General features: G+C 42.6%; 1 protein-coding gene across 11 annotated transcripts in view; it reads left to right on the top strand.

The window, feature by feature from the left end:
• The window catches only part of PPFIBP2 (PPFIA binding protein 2), a 346,167-nt gene that overhangs the window by 149,641 nt on the left and 175,847 nt on the right, over window positions 1-20,679 (top strand). Inside the window, exon 1 of one of the 11 annotated variants that reach the window (XM_073604451.1) lies at window positions 8,359-8,995. The exons of the other annotated variants lie outside the window; for them this stretch is intronic. Within the exon in view, the coding sequence (XP_073460552.1) occupies window positions 8,948-8,995 (48 nt within the window). The 5' untranslated portion in view covers window positions 8,359-8,947. Of the gene's footprint in view, window positions 1-8,358; window positions 8,996-20,679 lie in introns of those variants that run through there. 11 annotated transcript variants of the gene reach the window in all.

Genomic DNA, 20,679 nt, shown 5'->3' with positions numbered 1-20,679 from the left:
TCATGGAAGACAGCCCAAGAATTTACAGGAACTGGAGGCTTTTTGCCAAGAGGAATGGGCAGCTTTACCATCTGAGAAGATAAAGAGCCTCATCCACAAATACCACAAAAGACTTCAAGCTGTCATTGATGTTAAAGGGGGCAATAAACGGTATTAAGAATTGGGGTATGTAAACTTTTGATCAGGGTCATTTGGGTAGTTTCTGTTGCCATTATGATTTAAAAAGAGTAAACACAGTTGATTGATAATAAATGGCTTCAGCCAAACATTAACCATTAGTGAAAAAAGTTTTTGTGTTATCGTTCTCTGAAAAATGGCCAAGAAATCATAAATTCTGCCAGGTTATGTAAACTTATGAGCACAGCTGTATATGTCCATCCACAGCTCATGTGTAGGAAATCTAAAGCCTTGCACACACAATGAGAAAATCGGACGTTAAAAAATTGTTTTCGGAGCGATCGTCCGATAATCTGATCATTCGTACGCAGCTTTCCAGAGCTGATTATGATTTTTATCTCATGCGAAATTATCTGAAGGGACAAACACAAAAAATGTCCTTGTAAGATAGCAGAACAAATGACTTTCACTTAATCAGTACAACATTCATCCATAAAAAAGTCGAGTGACCAAAACTACACATGCTCGGAAACAAAAGAAAACAACACATTACATCATTGCAGGAAGTTGCATTCTGTCTTATGAGAATTTTCATAACTTTAGTAATCTATTAGTTTTCAATATGAGACCAGCATGCAAAAAACAAAAAACAGACGATCATTCGTCCGATATTTGCATCATGTGTATCAGACTTAAGCCATCCACTGGTAGATTTTTGTATGAAAATCTCATCAGTACATTTGATAATGCCAACAGAGACGCAATGAATGACATTCGAAAGAACTTTTTTGTTTGCTTTCAACAGTCGATTCTGCAGTGAATGTAATTTCCCAAACAAAAAAACACATGAAATTTGTTCTAGAAAAAAAATTTCCATTCTGCTCCAACAATTTGAAAATCAAACGAATGTTCCAGAAACAAAAGTTTTGGAATAAAATTCTTCTAATGTATGGCCACCTTCAAGATGCCTGTACTCGCTCAGGGTCTAAGATTGTTGCCACATAAACAAATATGGGTCGTTGCAATTTTAAATCTATCACAGGCATTTAAATGGCACCAAAAAATCTAAGTAGGGGCAGGCTGAATGTACCCAAGTTGATCAAATCGATCGACGTGGGTGCTACTGGCCTGCCAGATTTTACGTGTGATTATCAATAGCGGCTGTTAAGCCACTAGCAATAATCACTGTGTTCTCCCAGCAGGGACGGCTTTCTCTACTCCCCACAGGGAGAACACAATGGCTCAGCAGGAGGGATTGTGTTGATGGGGTAACCAAGCTAATTGTTTTCCTTGCAGGAAATAAATTTGCTTTGTCTATGGCCAGTCTACAGCCTACACACTACACACTAGTGGTACACACTATTCGTTTTTTTTTTCCCGTTTAACCCAAAAAACCTGTCAGCTCCAGTTGGAGCCACTGTACTAACCACCCGATGTTAGTTCAGCGATCTCCCCCCGCTGAGCTATTGTGTTTTGACAGAGGGACGGATGGGGGAATCCTCCCTCCTTTGTTATCGTATTCTGACTGCGGAACTATTCCACTGACAGATTACACTGATCAGCGACTGCAGCCAATCGGCACTGATCAACAAAAGTTTTCCAACAATGTTTAACATAATTGAACAGTTTTGGTAGTTAACGAAGAAGTAGGGCCAAAGCCCTTTTGACCATACTTCTCATGTGGGTCACAGGAGTGCACTTAGCTCTGCACTCCTGTGCCCCAGATTCAGCTGTCAGCGGGCTAAAGCCCGCTGACAGCTGAATCTGGGGTACAGGAGTGCAGAAAGCCCGCTGATGGCTAAAGCCCGCTGTTGGATACCTTCACAGAGCCGGTCCAGTCTCTGCAGGGATCTCGTCAATAATGTCGGGATTTGCCCTGATGCCTGAGCGGCAGCTATCTCAGTTTCTGGGCACACTGCTGAGAGCCTAGAGCCAGTTGCTCCGGCTCCCTCAATGGCCCAGCCCTTCAGTGAGCCCTGGAGGGGCTCGTTGGAGACCGAGAACTGAGCAATCAGCAGTCTTTGACCATTCAGTTCTCTGTGTAGAGGCATCAGGGGACAAATACATCATCGGATCGATGCTGCAGCCATCTAGGTGAGTATAAATGTTTGTTTTTTAGATTTCCACACTTGTCTTTTAAATATTTCATTTTTATAGAAGTCTATGCATTAGATCAAAAAGACCGACAAATGAGGAGGTAAGAGGGACAGAGGGATTTGGTTTTAGATGAGAGACCGTTCCTCCAAATCAGGGACAGTTGGGAGCTATGGTGATCTAATGACTGGTGATCTGATGACTGATGATCTAATGACTGGTGATCTAATGACTGGTAATCTGTTGACTGGTGATCTAATGACTGGTGATCCGATGACTGATGATCATATGACTAGTGATCTGATGACTAGTGATCTAATGACTGGTGATCTGATGACTGGTGATCTGATGACTTGTGATCTGATGACTGATGATCTGATGACTGATGATCTGATGACTGGTGATCTGATGACTTGTGATCTGATGACTGGTGATCTGATGACTTGTGATCTGATGACTGGTGATCTGATGACTAGTGATCTGTTGACTGGTGATCTGATGACTAGAGATCTGATGACTGGTGATCTGATGACTGGTGATCTGATGACTAGTGATCTGTTGACTGGTGATCTGATGACTGGTGATCTGATGATCTGATGACTGGTGATCTGATGATCTGATGACTAGAGATCTGATGACTGGTGATCTGATGATCTGATGACTGGTGATCTGATGATCTGATGACTAGAGATCTGATGACTGGTGATCTGATGACTGGTGATCTGATGACTGGTGATCTGTTGACTAGTGATCTGATGACTAGTGATCTGATGACTAGAGATCTGATGACTGGTGATCTGATGACTGGTAATCTGATGACTAGTGATCTGATGACTTGTGATCTGATGACTGGTGATCTGATGACTGGTGATCTGATGACTGGTGATCTGATGACTGGTGATCTGATGACTGGTGATCTGATGATCTGTTGACTTGTGATCTGTTGATCTGATGACTTGTGATCTGATGACTGGTGATCTGATGACTTGTGATCTGATGACTGGTGATCTGATGACTTGTGATCTGATGACTGGTGATCTGATGACTGGTGATCTGATGACTGGTGATCTGTTGACTGGTGATCTGATGACTAGTGATCTGATGACTGGTGATCTGATGACTGGGGATCTGATGACTGGTGATCTGATGACTAGAGATCTGATGACTGGTGATCTGTTGATTGGTGATCTGATGACTGGTGATCTGATGACTTGTGATCTGATGACTGGTGATCTGATGACTGGTGATCTGATGACTTGTGATCTGATGACTGATGATCCGATGACTGATGATCCGATGACTGGTGATCCGATGACTGGTGATCCGATGACTGGTGATCCGATGACTTGTGATCCGATGACTGGTGATCCGATGACTGATGATCCGATGACTGGTGATCCGATGACTGGTGATCCGATGACTGGTGATCCGATGACTTGTGATCCGATGACTGGTGATCCGATGACTTGTGATCTGATGACTGGTGATCTGATGACTTGTGATCTGATGACTGGTGATCTGATGACTAGTGATCTGATGACTGGTGATCTGATGACTGGTGATCTGATGACTAGAGATCTGATGACTTGTGATCTGTTGATTGGTGATCTGATGACTGGTGATCTGATGACTTGTGATCTGATGACTGGTGATCTGATGACTGGTGATCTGATGACTTGTGATCTGATGACTGATGATCCGATGACTGATGATCCGATGACTGGTGATCCGATGACTGGTGATCCGATGACTGGTGATCCGATGACTTGTGATCCGATGACTGGTGATCCGATGACTTGTGATCTGATGACTGATGATCCGATGACTGGTGATCCGATGACTGGTGATCCGATGACTGGTGATCCGATGACTTGTGATCTGATGACTGGTGATCTGATGACTGGTGATCTGATGACTTGTGATCTGATGACTGGTGATCTGATGACTGGTGATCTGATGACTTGTGATCTGATGACTGATGATCCGATGACTGGTGATCCGATGACTGGTGATCCGATGACTGGTGATCCGATGACTGGTGATCCGATGACTTGTGATCTGATGACTGGTGATCTGATGACTGGTGATCTGATGACTTGTGATCTGATGACTGGTGATCTGTTGACTGGTGATCTGATGACTTGTGATCTAATGACTTGTGATCTGATGACTTGTGATCTGATGACTGGTGATCTGATGACTGGTGATCTGATGACTGGTGATCTGATGACTGGTGATCTGTTGACTGGACATCTGATGACTGATGATCATATGACTAGTGATCTGATGACTGGTGATCTGATGACTTGTGATCTGATGACTAGAGATCTGATGACTTGTGATCTGATGACTGGTGATCTGATGACTTGTGATCTGATGACTGGTGATCTGATGACTTGTGATCTGATGACTGGTGATCTGATGATTGGTGATCTGATGACTGGTGATCTGATGACTGGTGATCCGATGACTGGTGATCTGATGACTAGAGATCTGATGACTGGTGATCTGATGACTAGTGATCTGATGACTGGTGATCTGATGACTGGTGATCTGATGACTAGTGATCTGATGACTGGTGATCTGATGACTTGTGATCTGATGACTGGTGATCTGATGATTGGTGATCTGATGACTGGTGATCTGATGACTGGTGATCTGATGATTGGTGGGTAAATATTTAGGAAACAGAAGGAGATGTAGAGAAATCACAGATCAACAGAATGAAAGAAACAGAAGCAGGGAAGATCTTTGAACGACAGCACAGTAGTGACAGAACTAAATATTACTGAAAATCTCGTGTTATTAGCAGTGAGAAGCAGCAGTGCCTTAGATTTCACACTGCAGATATGCAGCTATGAGGCTACAGGACAGAAGTGCCTAGGCACCTTCACATACCAGGAAGTGCTCTGCTATTTTTCAGGAGGAATTCAAGACAAAAGATATATTTTTTAGGGTACTGCTTCTAGATTATCCTTTTAAGAAATCAAATCTTCCCTTTATCTTTGGGAGCACTTTAACTAACGGTAGACTAGAAACTCTGCACACCAGATTTGTCAGGTTCACGTCAACAGTAGTTCTATAAACAAAAATGAAATTCCTCTACAGAGAAAGTGGTATGTCTCAAAATACATCAGTGCTCATGGAAACAATACTCGCAGGTATATAAAATGTGCCCTTCTATAGCACACAATTATATTGCGCATTAGAGGGGATACTTTTTCCGCAATGTGATACAAAGCACTGCGGCCCTCACATACTTAAATCCCAGTCTGCTGCCTTTACAGCTTAAGTGGAAGCAATGGGGGGCATTAAAATCTCAGCTTGGCCACATGTTTCTACCCCTCCCCCCCCCACCCACCACCATCGGCAAATGTAAACAAGCCTTTACACAGTTGCCACTGTCCCCACTGGAGGTTAATTCCAGCATTTCCCATATTGTTAAAATACCAACAATGTTTTCACTTTTTTTTTCCTTTGTATCTTGGTGCTGCTGATCTCCTGCAGCCCCTTTTCAGCTACTTCCTGTCTACAGTGATGGCTGTATGGCTTTTCTCAGTGCGGGTTTCCTGACTATGACAACAGAGAACCATGCCCGTGTAATGTGGGGTAAAACATACACTTGTGGTCTCTTGGGTGATAAGGTGACCACGCAGGAGCTCGATTCAGAATGTTGTCACCCATAAACAGGAATTGCCTGAACAAGGCCCTTCATGTCAGGATCACCAGATATTATTTGAACAAAAGCAGCAGGTTTGGGAATATTGAAGATTACTTTTAAAAATGCATGAACACATTTAGACTGACCTCCTTCAGTCTTGTAAAGTTATACAAGCCGCCCTCTTGTACTGAAATACCTTACTGTGATTTCTCTGCACACTGTGAGCTTTTATCAGTGTGCATTAGAAACTGCAGCAAGTCGGATAGAACCCGCCTCATTTCCTGGCTGAAGAATATCGAGCATCATCTAGTTCTTTTCTCCTATGGCCCATTCATTGGAATTCAGTACTTTCAATCACAGAGATTCAACATGTCACCTAGGTTACTCTGCAATCAAATGCAGCCTGCCTAGGAATGCCCACTCCTTCGGACTGACATCCACCCTTCATGGTATTTTAATATATTACATACCTTCTTCCAAGAGCCAGCCCACTGCTTGAATCAGGGCTAAGGACTAGATCTATACACAGCTCTTGCTGGCCCCTCCCACCTGCCATGATCTGCCTGCATTACATAGAAAAGAACAGAGACACGGATGTCAGTGGCAGTTAGTCGATTCCAGCCAGTGTCAGTAAGGCTCTGTTTCCACTACTGCGAGTTGCTGTGCGACTTGACACACGTGAAGTCGCATGACAAGTCAAAACCCATGTATTTCAATGGTCCCTGTTTTAATTGGTGCGACTCAAGTCGCAGCGACTCCAAAAAAAAAGGTTCTTGCACTACTTTGTTCTTACTTCGGTGCAACTTGTTCTCACATGGTTTTCACTGGTTGCATGACATTGCATCAAAAATCGCATTGCAAAGTCGCATTGTAAACCACGCAACTCTGGGGTTGCAATAGCGGAAACAGAGCCTTAGTGTCAGATTGCAGGCCGCACTATTGCAGTCCCATTATCAAGTCACTGATCACTGCCATTAGTAGTAGAAAAATAAATAAATCAAAATTCTATATATAAAAATAATATAAAAATATATAAATATATACACACACATACATACATACATTCATACATACATTCACACACACACACATATATATGTGTGTGTATATCTATCCCATAATTTGTAGACACTATAACTTTCACGCAAACCAATCAATATACACTTATTGGATTTTTTTTTTCTTTATCAAAGACATGTAGCAGAATACATTTTGGACAAAATTTGTGAAGAAATTCTATTTTTAAATTTTTTTTTTATTGGATATGTTTTGTAGCAGAAAGTAAAAAATATTGTCAGTCTTTTTTTTCGTTTATATCGCAAAAGAAAATAAAAAAACACAGTGGTGATCACATACCACCAAAAGAAAGTAGTATTTGCTTGGAAAAAATGATATCAATTTGGTTTGGGTACAATGTTGCATGATCGCGGGCGATCAAATCGCTGCAAAAACGCGGGACGTGTTTGCGATGTAACTACTTCTAATGGCACCCCAATCGCGCCCTGATTTTGCAGCGATTGTCGTGCTGTTAACCGACCTGCAACCGCGGCAAATCTCAACGTGTGCCACTGTCGCCCAAAAGAAGCTTATGTTTCTTTTTGAATGACAAGTGTAGCACATTGCGATTGCAGTTCGATTTAACGTGCGATCAATTTGGTGTGCTAACACAGTGGAACTAACACTATAACATATCCAAAGCTAGGGGTTCCTAGCTCTAAGTGGTCCCAAGATACGGGGCCCCAAAGTCGGGTCGCAAAATGTCATTCTCTGCTGCAGAAAAGTGCTTGACATTTTGCTACCCAAATTTGGGGCCCCATATCTCGGGGCCACTTGGTGCTAGGAACCCTAAATTTGGATATGTTGTAGGGCTATTTCCACTGTGTTTGCACACCAAATGTGGGGTTCCTAGCACCAAGTGACCCCGAGATACGGGGCCCCAAAATCAGAGAATGACATTTTGCAACCCAACTTTGGGGCCCCATATCTTGGGGCCACTTGGTGCTAGGAACCCCAAATTTGGATATGTCGTAGTGCTAGTTCCACTGTGTTTGCATACATATCCACGCGTTTGGTGTCTGAAACGTGGAAAACGTTTGCATCTGAACCCATTTTTTTTGCTTCTGGAAAAACGAGGTTAAACACAACTGCCTAAAAACACCAAAAAACGAGACTGTGTACATGGACACATAGGATAACATTGAATGAGTTCAGGGGCAGTTGAAAAAAATCTCGTGTGCATGAGGCCTTAACGCGACATGTAAACGCGGAAAAAAAAGGCGTTTTAAACGTGGGTTACTATCTGTCAAGTTAAATCGTTCAGGAGAGGTTGTAAAAACGTCCCGTGTACATTAAGCCTTTAGAGGAAAGTCCGTCTCGTCTATGGTCAGCCCTGTTGTCTGCGCCGATCATCAGTTGCTCGCCCTCTTCTGGTTCTTTTCAAACTCCACAAAGGTGTTTATTTAAATGCCTCTTTTGTCCCTGTACTTGTTTCACACACAGAGCGGAGAGATCACATTGCAGGAGCTGCTCTCTTCAGCGCCTGATACTGCTGAGCCCTGACAAGTGACACTGCAGGCAGCGAGAGCTCCAGACAGGAAATAGGGGGTCTCGGAGTAATGTGTTCCAGGCACCCACCACTTCCACACACAGCCCCAGCAAACTATCCTCTGGAAATATTTTCCTCCCGACTCCCTGGCAATATTTAGCCAGTTGTTTTAACATTAGCGCAGGAAAAGATCTTCGATCCTGGAGGTAAAACGAACAAGGTAGCTCCTCCTTGCTTGCAGAGCCGGTCGCCTGATATTTGTTAATGCACAGAATTAAGGAGATTGAATCACTCAAGCGACAGCCTCCAGTTAATTCACTTAGTGGAATCACTCCGAAGAGCCTGCAGGGCAGACCGACAAGACTCTGTAAAACGTGATCACATATTTACGTTCCAGGATTTAACATTGTATTTTTTGTTTGTTTAATAAGAGACTCACGAAACGCGTATCGTTATACAAAGGCTGCAGAGGCAGCCAAAAGAGCAACCGGTTTCCAGTCGGAATTGGATTTGCGAAATGGACTCAAAGAATGGATGTTGAAATCGATATTTATAAACATTTCACGTGGCTCAAAAGGGTAAGTGCGTCTTGTGTTCGCGTGTCTTAAAGAATAAAGCGGGTTTTGTGTGTTCCGTTAGATATTCAAACTTTGCTTGACTCTGTTGTGGTTGCCGAATCCACGAGACTTCTGTTATAAGACGTGTAGGGTCCTGCTTTGTTTTCTGTAACTAATTGCAGCAGAATTGAATCGAATAAACTCTGTTATGGACATGTGACTGTTAATAGCATTTTGGGTTTGTTGAATAAGCCTGTGGGTGATCTGTAGTATCCTACAGCAACCTGCAATAACCTATAATAACTGCTTTTCATCACTAAGGATACCTGTAGCTATGAGATGATTGGTAACAACCTGGTGGATAGCAGTCAGACTGAGGAATGATTATATGTCTGTGGACACTTGGTGACCTATGTAGGTAGACATGCCTGACGAAGGGGTCCTGCGTGGATCCGAAACGTTGCACTATGTCTTCTGTGATGTGATCATTCTTCAATAAAAGAATTATATGTAATTGGCGAGGTGTGCTGTGGTGTGCTGGCAAATATGTACATTTGATCTATGTAGGTAGACACCCCTTGGCTGACCAGTCTTCGGATGGGGTTGATGATCTAAAATTGACTGTACCAGATTTATGCTTCCCAAGACAAGGTTGGCAGGAGGAATGATTGCTTAAAAGCATTGCACATTTGGCCAGAACAACTGCACGTTTTCAACTACAGTCGCTTTAATTAGGAATCATGCGGTGGTCCCATCTTCTGACCACAATACAGTATTCCCCAGTAACTCATGGCAGCTGTTTTTCATCATTTCCACTAGCCTATGCTAAGGATATAGACATGAGATGATTGGTGACAACCTGGTGGATAGTAGTCGGACTGAGAAATGATTATATGTCTATAGACACTTGGCAACTTGTGTAGGTAGACATCCCTTGGCTGACCAATCTTTGGACTGGAAGATAAACACCAAATGGATTGTACTGGATAGATGCCCCCTGAAGAGGTTTGGCAGCAGGAATGATTGCTTACAAGTATGCACATTTGGCCAAAACAACTACACGTTTTCAACTACAATCCCTTTACTTTGGGATCATGTGGTGGTCTCATCTTCTGACCGCAATACAGTATCCCATAGCAACTGCTTTTCATCATTTTCACTAGTCGAAGCCAAGGATACCTATAGACAAGAGCTGATTGGTGACAACCTGGTGGATAACAGTCAGACTGGTGAATGCTGATATGTCTGTGGACACTTGGTGACCTATGTAGGTAGACACCCCTTGGCCGACCAGTCTTTGAACGGGGGATTGATCACCAAATGGACTGTACCGGATTGAGGTTCCCCAGTTTAAGTTTAGCAGCAGCAATGATTGCTTACAAGCAGGCACATTTGGCCAAAACAACTGCACATTTTGAACTACAATCATTTTACTTAAGGATCATGTAGTGGTTCCATTTTCTGACCACAATACAGTATCCCATAGCAACCTGCAGCAACCAATAGCAACTGATTTTCATAATTTTACTAGCCTAAGCCAAGGATACCTATACTGTAGATATGAGATGGTTGGCGACTACCTGGTGGATAGTAGTTGGACTGTGGAATGAATATATGCCTGTGAACCCTTGGTGACCTGTGTAAGTAGATATTGTTTGACTGACCAGTCTTTGGATAGGGGGTTGATCACCAAATGGATTGTACAGGATGATTGTTCCCCAAGACAAGGTTAGCAGCAGAAACGATTGCTTATAAACATGCACATTTGGCCAAACCAATTTGAAACCAAGATCAGTTTACTTAGGAATCGTGTGTGGGTCCCATCTTCTGACCACAATTCAGTATCCCACAGCAAGCAGCAGTAACCCATAGCAACTGCTTTTCATCATTCGCATTGGCTAAAACTAAGGATACCTATATACAGATGTTTAGTGACAATCTGATGGATAATAGTTGGACTGGAAGATGGTTAATATGTCTGCTGACACTTGGTGACCTGTATAGGTAGGCACCTCTTGGCTAACTAGTCTTCGGACAGGGGGATGATCACCTAAAATGGATTGTACCAAATTATTGTTCCTCAAGACCCCTTGGCTGACCAGTCTTTGCACAGAGGTGGATCACTTAAAAAGTACTGGATGGTTGTTCCCCAAGAGAAGATTGGCAGCAGGAATGATTGCTTATAAACATACACATTTGAAAAAACAACTGCACATTTTGAACTACAATTGCTTTACCTATGGATTTTGTGGTGATCCCATCTTCTGACCCTCATAAAGTAAATCATAGCAACTAGCATTAACCCAGAGAAACTGAGTTTCATCATTTTCACTGGCCTAAACCAAGGATACCTATAGACATGGGTTGATTGGTGAGAATCTGGTGGATAGTTGTCAGACTGCGGGATGATTATACATCTGTGGAGTCCTGCTGACCTATAAAGGTAGACACCTTCTGGCTGACCAGTCTTTGTGTAAGGGATTGATCACCTAAAAAAAAAGGACTCTACTGGATGATTGTTCCCCAAAAAAGGTTGGTAGCAGGAATAATTGCCCATAAACATGCAATTTTGGACAAAACTGCAGATTTCAAACTACGATTGAACTACTTACTTAGGGTGGATTGAAGTGGTGGCCCCATCTACTGACCACCAGTCTCTGTCTATGGCTAGCCTCAGAGTGTCCATAAATTACCTAATAGTGCTAGTCACCATATTGAAGCATCGCTGGTGACATTCAGGCTGTGTACTCAGTAAACTTCTAAGTGATAACAAGTATTTCTAAGCAGCTGCATTCATCCCGAAGATGGATGATTCATGGACAAACAGCGTGTAGATGCTTCAGCCTCAACAAGCATACATCCTTCGTTGCCCTGTCTGTTTGCTGAGTTTTGTAAGATCTGGTTTCTATGGGTTACACCACTTTATTGTCACCCTTTACACTACCTTCGTAGCCTTGTTTGTTTGAAACTACGAATGCCTCATGCATATCAGCTCTGGGACACACGGGGTTAATTGCTTGAATGGGTCACGAAGAATAGGAACAGTGGCGTATTGTGTTGTCCTTTTAAAGTTTCACTGGCTGTTGCCTAACCTGTTTTCTGTTCAGGGAATTTTGTGCTTGACTAGAGAGTTTAGCTTTGTGGAAGGGGGTGCCTCTGGTCAAGTGGAATGTTATGTATTAAAATAAGTGTAAAGTCATGTTTACTCACCGTTCAACATTGTGTTTCAAATGACTGAACGACAGGTGAGGACTTTCAGCATTTGATAATGAATGACAATAAGTGGGGCTGAGTTCGAGTACCTGGCGTCAAGAGAAATGAAGCAATTTACCATGGTACTCAACAAAATTTTTTGCATTTATTAAAGGATAAAAAATGCCCTACAAAACCCCCAATATCTCGCCCCTTTCCCCTTTCCTAGCTCTTGACAAACCATGCTAACAGAGTAAAGTTTTTACCCTCCTCAGCTGTTTGAGGACAAATAGGTCACCATAATACCATTTATTGGTTTCTATTGGTATAGAGCACGTGTCCCCACAGAACATTTCATGTGCCCCTCGCACCCAGAGGGAGGTTTGGAAGTGAGATGTGGACAGCTTGTGAGAAAGAACTGAGCCCTGCACACTGTGCATAGCACACCCCTAAACCCTGCACTCTGGTCGTGGTTCACTCTTCAACACTGCACTCTATACATAGCGCACCCCTGAACTCTGCACTCTGTACGTAACGCACCCCTCAACTCCGCAATGTGTACATAGGGCACCCATGAACTCTGCACTCTGTAGGTAGTGCATCCCTGAGTTCTGCACTCTGTATGAAGTGCACCCCTGAACTCTTCACTCTGTACATAGCGCACCCCTGAAATCTGCACTCTGTACATAGGGCACCCCTGAAACTTCACTCTGTACACCCCTGAACCCTGCACTTGGTTCGTAGCGCACCCCTGAACTAAACACATAATGCACTCTGGGTATTTATTACCCCGTTAAGATCCTCCCATTGTAAATGCAATTTGGCCACACCCACTGTTCGATGCAGTTCGGCAGGGGGTGTGGTTGAGTTCTTGTATTTATATAGTCTTGTATATTACATATACAACAGGCCCTTTTATACAACCGTAATACAGAGGCTGCCTGCATTGAAATTGAGTTTGACACCCCTGGTGTAGAGCCAAAAAATATTTTACAAATGCAAACATTGACAGGTAGAAAATATGAGTGCACATTTCCTGCTACAGTTCTCTGCCATTGCCAACTTAAACTTGATTATAACATGTCACTGGTTGATAACTATTCTTTTATTGATGGTTGTCTTTTTCTTTTATTGAAAACTAATTGGCTGTTCTAAACAGCTGAACCCAATTTAAAAAATCAGCCCTACCCTACTTGTTTATACTTTGAGTTTCACTTCAGTTATACTTCAGTTTACTTAAGTTTAGCTTTATTGGCAATGGTGTAGCATCAGGAATAGCAGAAGTAATAGCAGCAGCTTGACCTGTGTTCCCTAAGTGGTATAGTAGGAAACTGCCTATTTTTCCAATAGTATAGATCACTATAGAAGAGGCTTTCATGCATACAACTTCGTTATATTGGCCCTGGTTAGCAGTGATATTCAAAGTACTCTAAAATTCACTTAAGGCATGCAAAGGTGGTCACTCAATCTGTAGTCATTTTAGCATGCCTTGAGTGCCAAAACTTGATCAACGAGGTCCCTTGAATAAAGCATTTGTGTGCAAATTTGTGTTCCTTGTGCAGGAACAAAAACAGTTACAATGGCTACTGTCTGCTTGTAATAATATTAGTTTTCTCCAACAGCCAGCCCTTGTTACAGCCAGTATCTCTGCAATATGACACTTTACCCATTAAGGCTGAGACTTCTATTTTCTTAGGCTGCATTGTTCCAAAATTCTTTGGAAAAAAGGCTTTCAAATTTATCAAACCTGGGGCCCAGAGAACTGGAACAGGTGCATCCGAGCTACCACCTCCTGTGTAATGCCTGGTGAGCCTCTATAACACAGCACTCAGCCTAGGAAGTCTGTAAACCCCCATGTAATCCATGCAAAATAAGGGAGAAAGGCTGGTGCCATGGAAGTCGGCTAAAACATAATTTTTTTATTGCATGTGAACAACAGTCAAAAAATCCAACGCGTTTCCGCCATCAGGCCTTAATCATGGCAGCCATGATTAAGGCCTGATGGCCGAAACGCGTTGGATTTTTTGACTGTTGTTCACATGCAATAATAAAATGATGTTTTAGATGACTTCCATGGCACCAGCCTTTCTTCCTTTTTTGCATGGTGCCCAGAGAGCTGGTCCATAGAATTGCAGAGAGTCGTATATGACTGAACAGATATATACAAACATTTATAAATAGACTGGCCCTCTTCTTGACTTTCTATGTTCTGTAACTAAAGTGGTTGTGACATGCAGATGAATGCCTCGGCATTTTGAGCACCAACAGAACCTATACGGATCAAGTGAACATAAAGGCTCGGTGACCTTTAACCATACACACCTACCAGCAGCTGTTGGGTTTAGTGAAAGCCGTGAGCCGCAAATGTTTGCATGGCGTGATTGTGGGACCTGTTCGCTGGATTAGAAGACACTTTCAGTAATACAGACTGAAAAATTCACCTCTTTCTTTACTAAACTCCTAAAAGTATGCCCTAATCTTCATTAATCTGTAGTGCAAAGTCAGCAACAAGTACTAACTTCTGATGCTTGAGGCTACCGTACTGAAGAATCGAATGGATTGTTTGCCAGGAAGGGTCAGCGCTCCCAGCTTTTGCACAAATAAATGTTTTTATTGCAAAGACGTGCTGGGTTTAATTATCGTTGTAAACATGTATAACCTCCATAGCATTCAGAAGTCCTACAGCTAGCCTGTTAATAAATAACAGTGGCCGAAGTGGTGCTACATGGCATATCCATTGTTTTCATGCTGCTGCTTGATTCGAAGGAATGTCAATGTTTGACACTAAAGAACATATAAATGCACAAATGGAATTTATAATGCTAAAGCATCATGACTTAAAGGTTGTCATTTATTTTATAAAATACACTATATTATCAAAGTATTGGGACGCCTGCCTTTACATGCACGTGAACTTGGCATCCCAGTCTTAGTCCATAGGGTTCAATATTGAGTTGGTCCACCCTTTGCAGCTATAACAGCTTCAACTCTTCTGGGAAAGCTGTCCACAAGGTTTAGGAGTGTGTCTATGGGAATGTTTAACCTTTCTTCCAGAAGCGCATTTGTGAGATCAGGTACTGATGTGGACAAAAAGGCCTGGCTCACAGTCTCCACTCAAATTCATCCCAAAGGTGTTCTATTGGGTTGAGGTCAGGATTCTGTGCAGGCCAGTCATCCATGTCTTTATGGACCTTGCTTTGTGCACTGGTCCAAATCATTTGGTGGAGGGGAGATTATGGTGTGGGGTTGTTTTTCAGGGGTTGGGCTTGGACCCTTAGTTCCAGTGAAGGGAACTCTTAAGGCGTCAGCATTCCAAGACATTTTGGACAATTTCATGCTCCCGACTTTGTGGGAAAAGTTTGGGGATGGCCCCTTCCTGTTCCAACATGACTGCGCACCAGTGCACAAAGCAAGGTCCATAAAGACATGGATGAGCAAGTTTGGGGTGGAGGAAATTGACTGGCCTGTACAGAGTTCTGACCTCAACCTGACAGAATTAGACCTGAAGACTAAAGACTGAATTAGAGCAGAGACTGCAAGCCAGCCCTTCTCGTTGAAGTCAGTGCCTGACCTCACAAATGCACTTCTGGAAGAATGGTCAAACATTCCCATAGACACACTCCTAAACATTTTTGACAGCCTTCCCAGGAGTGTTGAGGCTGTTAAGGCTGCAAAGGGTGGGCCAATTCAATAATGAACCCTACGGAATAAGACTGAGATGCCATTAAAGATTATGTGCATGTAAAGACAGGTGTCCCAATACTTTTGGTAATATAGTGTACCTGTTTTCATCTTTTTTCATCCTTTGTTGCATCTCAGTGCTGCTGATTCCCTGCCACTTTGTTGCACTCTAGTGATGGTTGCATAACATTCCCCAGAACTGGTTTCCTGATAATAGCAACAGTGGACAATGCTTGCATAATGTACAGTATCTCACAAAAGTGAGTACACCTCTCACATTTTTGTAAATATTTTATTATATCTTTTCATGTGACAACACTGAAGAAATTACACTTTGTTACAATGTAAAGTAGTGAGTGTACAGTTTGTATAACAGTGTAAATTTGCTGTCCCCTCAAAATAACTCAACACACAGCCATTAATGTCTAAACCGCTGGCAACAAAGGTTAGTCATGTGACTCGTTGGTGTTTCAAGGTCTCAGGTGTGAATGGAGAGCAGGTGTGTTAAATTTGAGTTATCGCTCTCACTCTCTCATACTGGTCACTGGAAGTTCAACTTGGCACCTCATGGCAAAGAACTCTCTGAGAATTAGAAAAAAAAGAATTGTTGCTCTACATAAAGATGGCCTAGGCTATAAGAAGATTGCCAAGACCTTGAAACTGAGCTGCAGCACGGTGGCCAAGACCATACAGCGGTTTAACAGGACAGGTTCCACTCAGAACAGGCCTCACCATGGTTGACCAAAGAAGTTGAGTGCACGTGCTCACCGTCATATCCGGAGATTGTCTTTGGGAAATAGACGTATGAGTGCTGCCAGCATTGCTGCAGAGATTGAAGGGGTGGGGGGACAGCCTGTCAGTGCTCAGACCATACGCCGCACACTGCATCAAATTGCTCTGCATGGCTGTCGTCCCAGAAGGAAGCCTCTTCTAAAGATGATGCACAAGAAAGCCCGCAAACAGTTTGCTGAAGACAAGCAGACTAAGGACATAGATTACTGGAACCATGACATGTGGTCTGATGAGACCAGCATAAACTTATTTGGTTCAGATGGTGTCAAGCATATGTGGTGGCAACCAGGTGAGGCACAAGTGTGTCTTGCCTACAGTCAAGCATGGTGGTGGGAGTCTCATGGTCTTAGGCTACATGAGTGCTGCCGGCACTGGGGAGCTACAGTTCATTGAGGGAACCATAAATACCAACAGGTACTGTGACATACTGAAGCAGAGCATGATACCCTCCCTTCGGAGACTGGGCCGCAGGGCAGTATTCCAACATGATAACAACCCCAAACACACCTCCAAGACAACCACTGCCTTACTAAAGAAGCTGAGGGTAAAGGTGATGGACTGGCCAAGCATGTCTCCAGACCTAAAACCTATTGAGCATCTGTGGAGCATCCTCAAATGGAAGGTGGAGGAGTGCAAGGTCTCTAACATCCACCAGCTCTGTGATGTCGTCATGGAGGAGTGGAAGAGGACTCCAGTGGCAACCTGTGAATCTCTGGTGAAATCAATGCTCAAGAGGGTTGAGGCAGTTCTGGAAAATAATGGTGGCCACACAAAATATTGACACTTCGGGCCCAATTTGGACTTTTTTTACTTAGGGATATACTCTTGTTGCCATCGATTTAGACATTAATGGCTGTGTGTTGAGTTATTTTGAGAGGACTGAAAATTTACACTGGTATACAAGCTGTACACTCACTACTTTACATTGTAGCAAAGTGTAATTTCTTTAGTGTTGTCACATGAAAAGATATAATAAAATATTTACAAAAAATGTGAGGGGTGTACTCACTTTTGTAAAATACTGAATGTGGAAAAACAGCCTCATATAGTTTTTTTAGGAAACTCTCATGTAAAGGCTACCATGTAGGAGCACACCTGCCCTTTCTCAGCTAGGTTCCATGGATCCCTAGGGTTACTGCAGAAGTTGCTATGGTTCTATGAGCAGTAAGTAGTGTCAGATTGATATCATCTACTGTATGTAGATGTACATCTATAATGGGCACTACACTGATCACCAATGTAAGGGGGTCCTTGTTACACTGATCACCAGTGTAAGGGGTCACTTCTCTGTTGACCACCATTGCAAATGCGTCACTTCTCCATTGGCCACCAATGTAAAGGGGTCACTTTCCTTTGACCACCAATGTAAAAGTGTCCCTTCTACATTGTCCACCAATATAAAAGGGTCACTTCTCCACTGACCACCAATGTAAACTGTTCACTTCTCCTTGACCACCAATGTAAACTGTTCACTTCTCCTTGACCACCAGTGTAAATGGGTCCCTTCTGCATTGACCACCAATGTAAAGGGGTCACTTCTCCACTGACCCCCGGTGTAAAAGAGTTACTTCTCTATTGACCACTAATGTAAAAAGGGTCTCTTCTACATTGACCACCAATGTAAAGGGGTCACTTCTCTATTGAACACCAATGCAAAAGGGTTACTTCTCCATTGACCACCAATGCAAAAGGGTCTCTTCGCCACGGACTACCAATGTAAGAGTCACGTCTGCATTGACCACTAATGTAAAAGGGTAACTTCTCCTTTGACTTGCAATGTAAAGGACCACTACAAATTTGAAAATCTGCATTTATTTTCTTCTTCTTATTATTAATAATAATAATAATAATAATAATTTAATTTCATGATTTTTACAGAAAATCATGTCATTGTATAAAGCAGAGAGGTGTAAAAAAAAATATCTGCTCTGAGTGTCATGTTGACTAAGCACTCCAAATTCTTTAATCTTTTATACATATACAGTATATACTGTATTTGTATCTACAATTGACTGATCATTCTAATCTACCATGATCTTTTAGCAGGAGTTCCCTGAAATCCTAAAATTATTTCAAGGGTTTATTCCAACATTGAGTAAGGCTGGCATTAAATATAATTCACTGGTCAAACCCTGTTTTTTTCTAAACATTAAATGTTAAAGCGTGAATCCAACTGATCTGATATTTGAGTTTTTGGCAGACTAAAACTCATCATCACCCAATGGAATGTAGTGTCTTTCAGAGTCTTTGTTGGTGAGATCTCTGGGAGTGTCCAGGTTTGGTTTCATACCGTGCACCCATTATGATGAGGTCCTCTCCTCCCCATTGGATCTTTAATATGTTAATGCAGGAAGAGAGGTAGGAACACCTGTATTGTAACAAGAGGAGTGAGCTTCTGTAGTGGACAGGAACAGTCAGAAGCTGTAGCTGGAAGATTGCTCTGTTGGAGTTTCTACAGTAGTAGATCGAAGAATGCCGTAAGTGATTGAATTTTTATACAAGTATTTTTGGAAAATGACTTTGAGTTGACTGCCCCTTTAAATCTTAGACATTTGTTTATCCCAAACCTGTGTAAAGCTGATATGTAGTCACATTTTTGTTCCCAACAGCTGGAAATCTCCACTGCAGGGCTGACCGGTCCTCTTCCTGCTGCTGAACTTCTGGCAGAGTTCGGGTTAACAGTCACAACATTCTCTCCTCCATTCACATCTTGTTACAGGCAGTGTAACCAGTGAAGGGATCTCCTAGTGGAGGAGAGGGCAGGAGGGGGCATGTCTCCATTCATCTTTAGTGCAGCTGAGACCTGAAGCTGTTAACTCCCACATCGCCAGAAGCTCATCAGCAGGAAGAGAACAGGGCACCCAGCAGTGAGGATTTCTACACAATCCAGCTGTCTGCTCAACGTAGGACATCCTTCATTAGAGGTAAGTAATTTAACTAAAGCTGTCGAGAAAAAATGTTTTTTTAGCTAAACTTCAGCTTTAAAGCGGTTGTATACCCCTTTTTTACATTTTTACCTACAGGTAAGCCTATAATAAGGCTTACCTGTAGGTAAATTTAATATCTCCTAAACCTACACAGTTTAGGAGATATTCACCCTGCATGCAGCCGCTGACGTCAGGTCCAGCGTATCGCACCGGAACTTGCTGGAACGGAGGACTCCTGCGCGCATGCGAACCCGGGAAGAAACGCAGAGAGGAAAATGTCAGCTCCCTCGGCGGTGATCGGGATGCGATGCCATTCTAAGGTATTTCATTACGGTGCACACTAGCTCATTATGCCTTTACCTTGCTGGGGTTTTTTTAGTTTGCGGGTATACAACCGCTTTAAATTCACTTACTGTTGGTTGACTCACAACCTCTTCTGGAAGTCTGTTCCAAGCACCCACTACTCTTACAGTAAAATAATACTTCATAATGTTACTCTTGAACTTTTTTCTTGCTAGTTTGATTTCATGACCCCATGTTTTTGAGCTCAGCCTAATATCTTCCTTTCCTGAAAACAGATGCACAATCTTTTATAAAGTTTCATTATTTGTTTTTGAAGGGAAAATTGTTACATCCTGAAAATTGTTCTTTGATCACCTCCAACTTATAATATATTTTAGGGGTGCATACAGCTCATAACATCTACTGTACAAAATGTCTAACCAGATTAGCCCTTGCTGTATCCTCTCACTTTGTGACTAAGATCCAGCTTGCATTCGTTCAGACTCAAGTTTGAGTCCACACCTGAAGGCCAGCTATCATTCATGGTCCAAAGAGCTATGGATGGGGGATTATCTATCCTGTAGCTGATGTTAAAAAGTACAAAGGGACAGGCATGATTGTGGCCATAATAGGTCAATGATGTCCCGAGAATGCCCACCCCTTTGTAACATCAGTTGTGCGGAGCGGAATGCCCCATCCACAGCTTATTGGAGGAAGAATGGAAGTTTTATGTGATAACATTACATGATATACCAGAATCTGGCAACCCCACATTTCAACTCTAGTTTGTTGCTTCCTTCCTGACGGTCTACCATCATATGGTACCGCAAC

Source organism: Aquarana catesbeiana, linkage group LG11 (genome assembly GCF_042186555.1).
Source record: "Aquarana catesbeiana isolate 2022-GZ linkage group LG11, ASM4218655v1, whole genome shotgun sequence".
NCBI classification, from domain to species: domain Eukaryota; kingdom Metazoa; phylum Chordata; class Amphibia; order Anura; family Ranidae; genus Aquarana; species Aquarana catesbeiana.
Note: the sequence above shows the minus strand (reverse complement) of the source record. Positions and strands in the feature narration are given on the sequence as shown.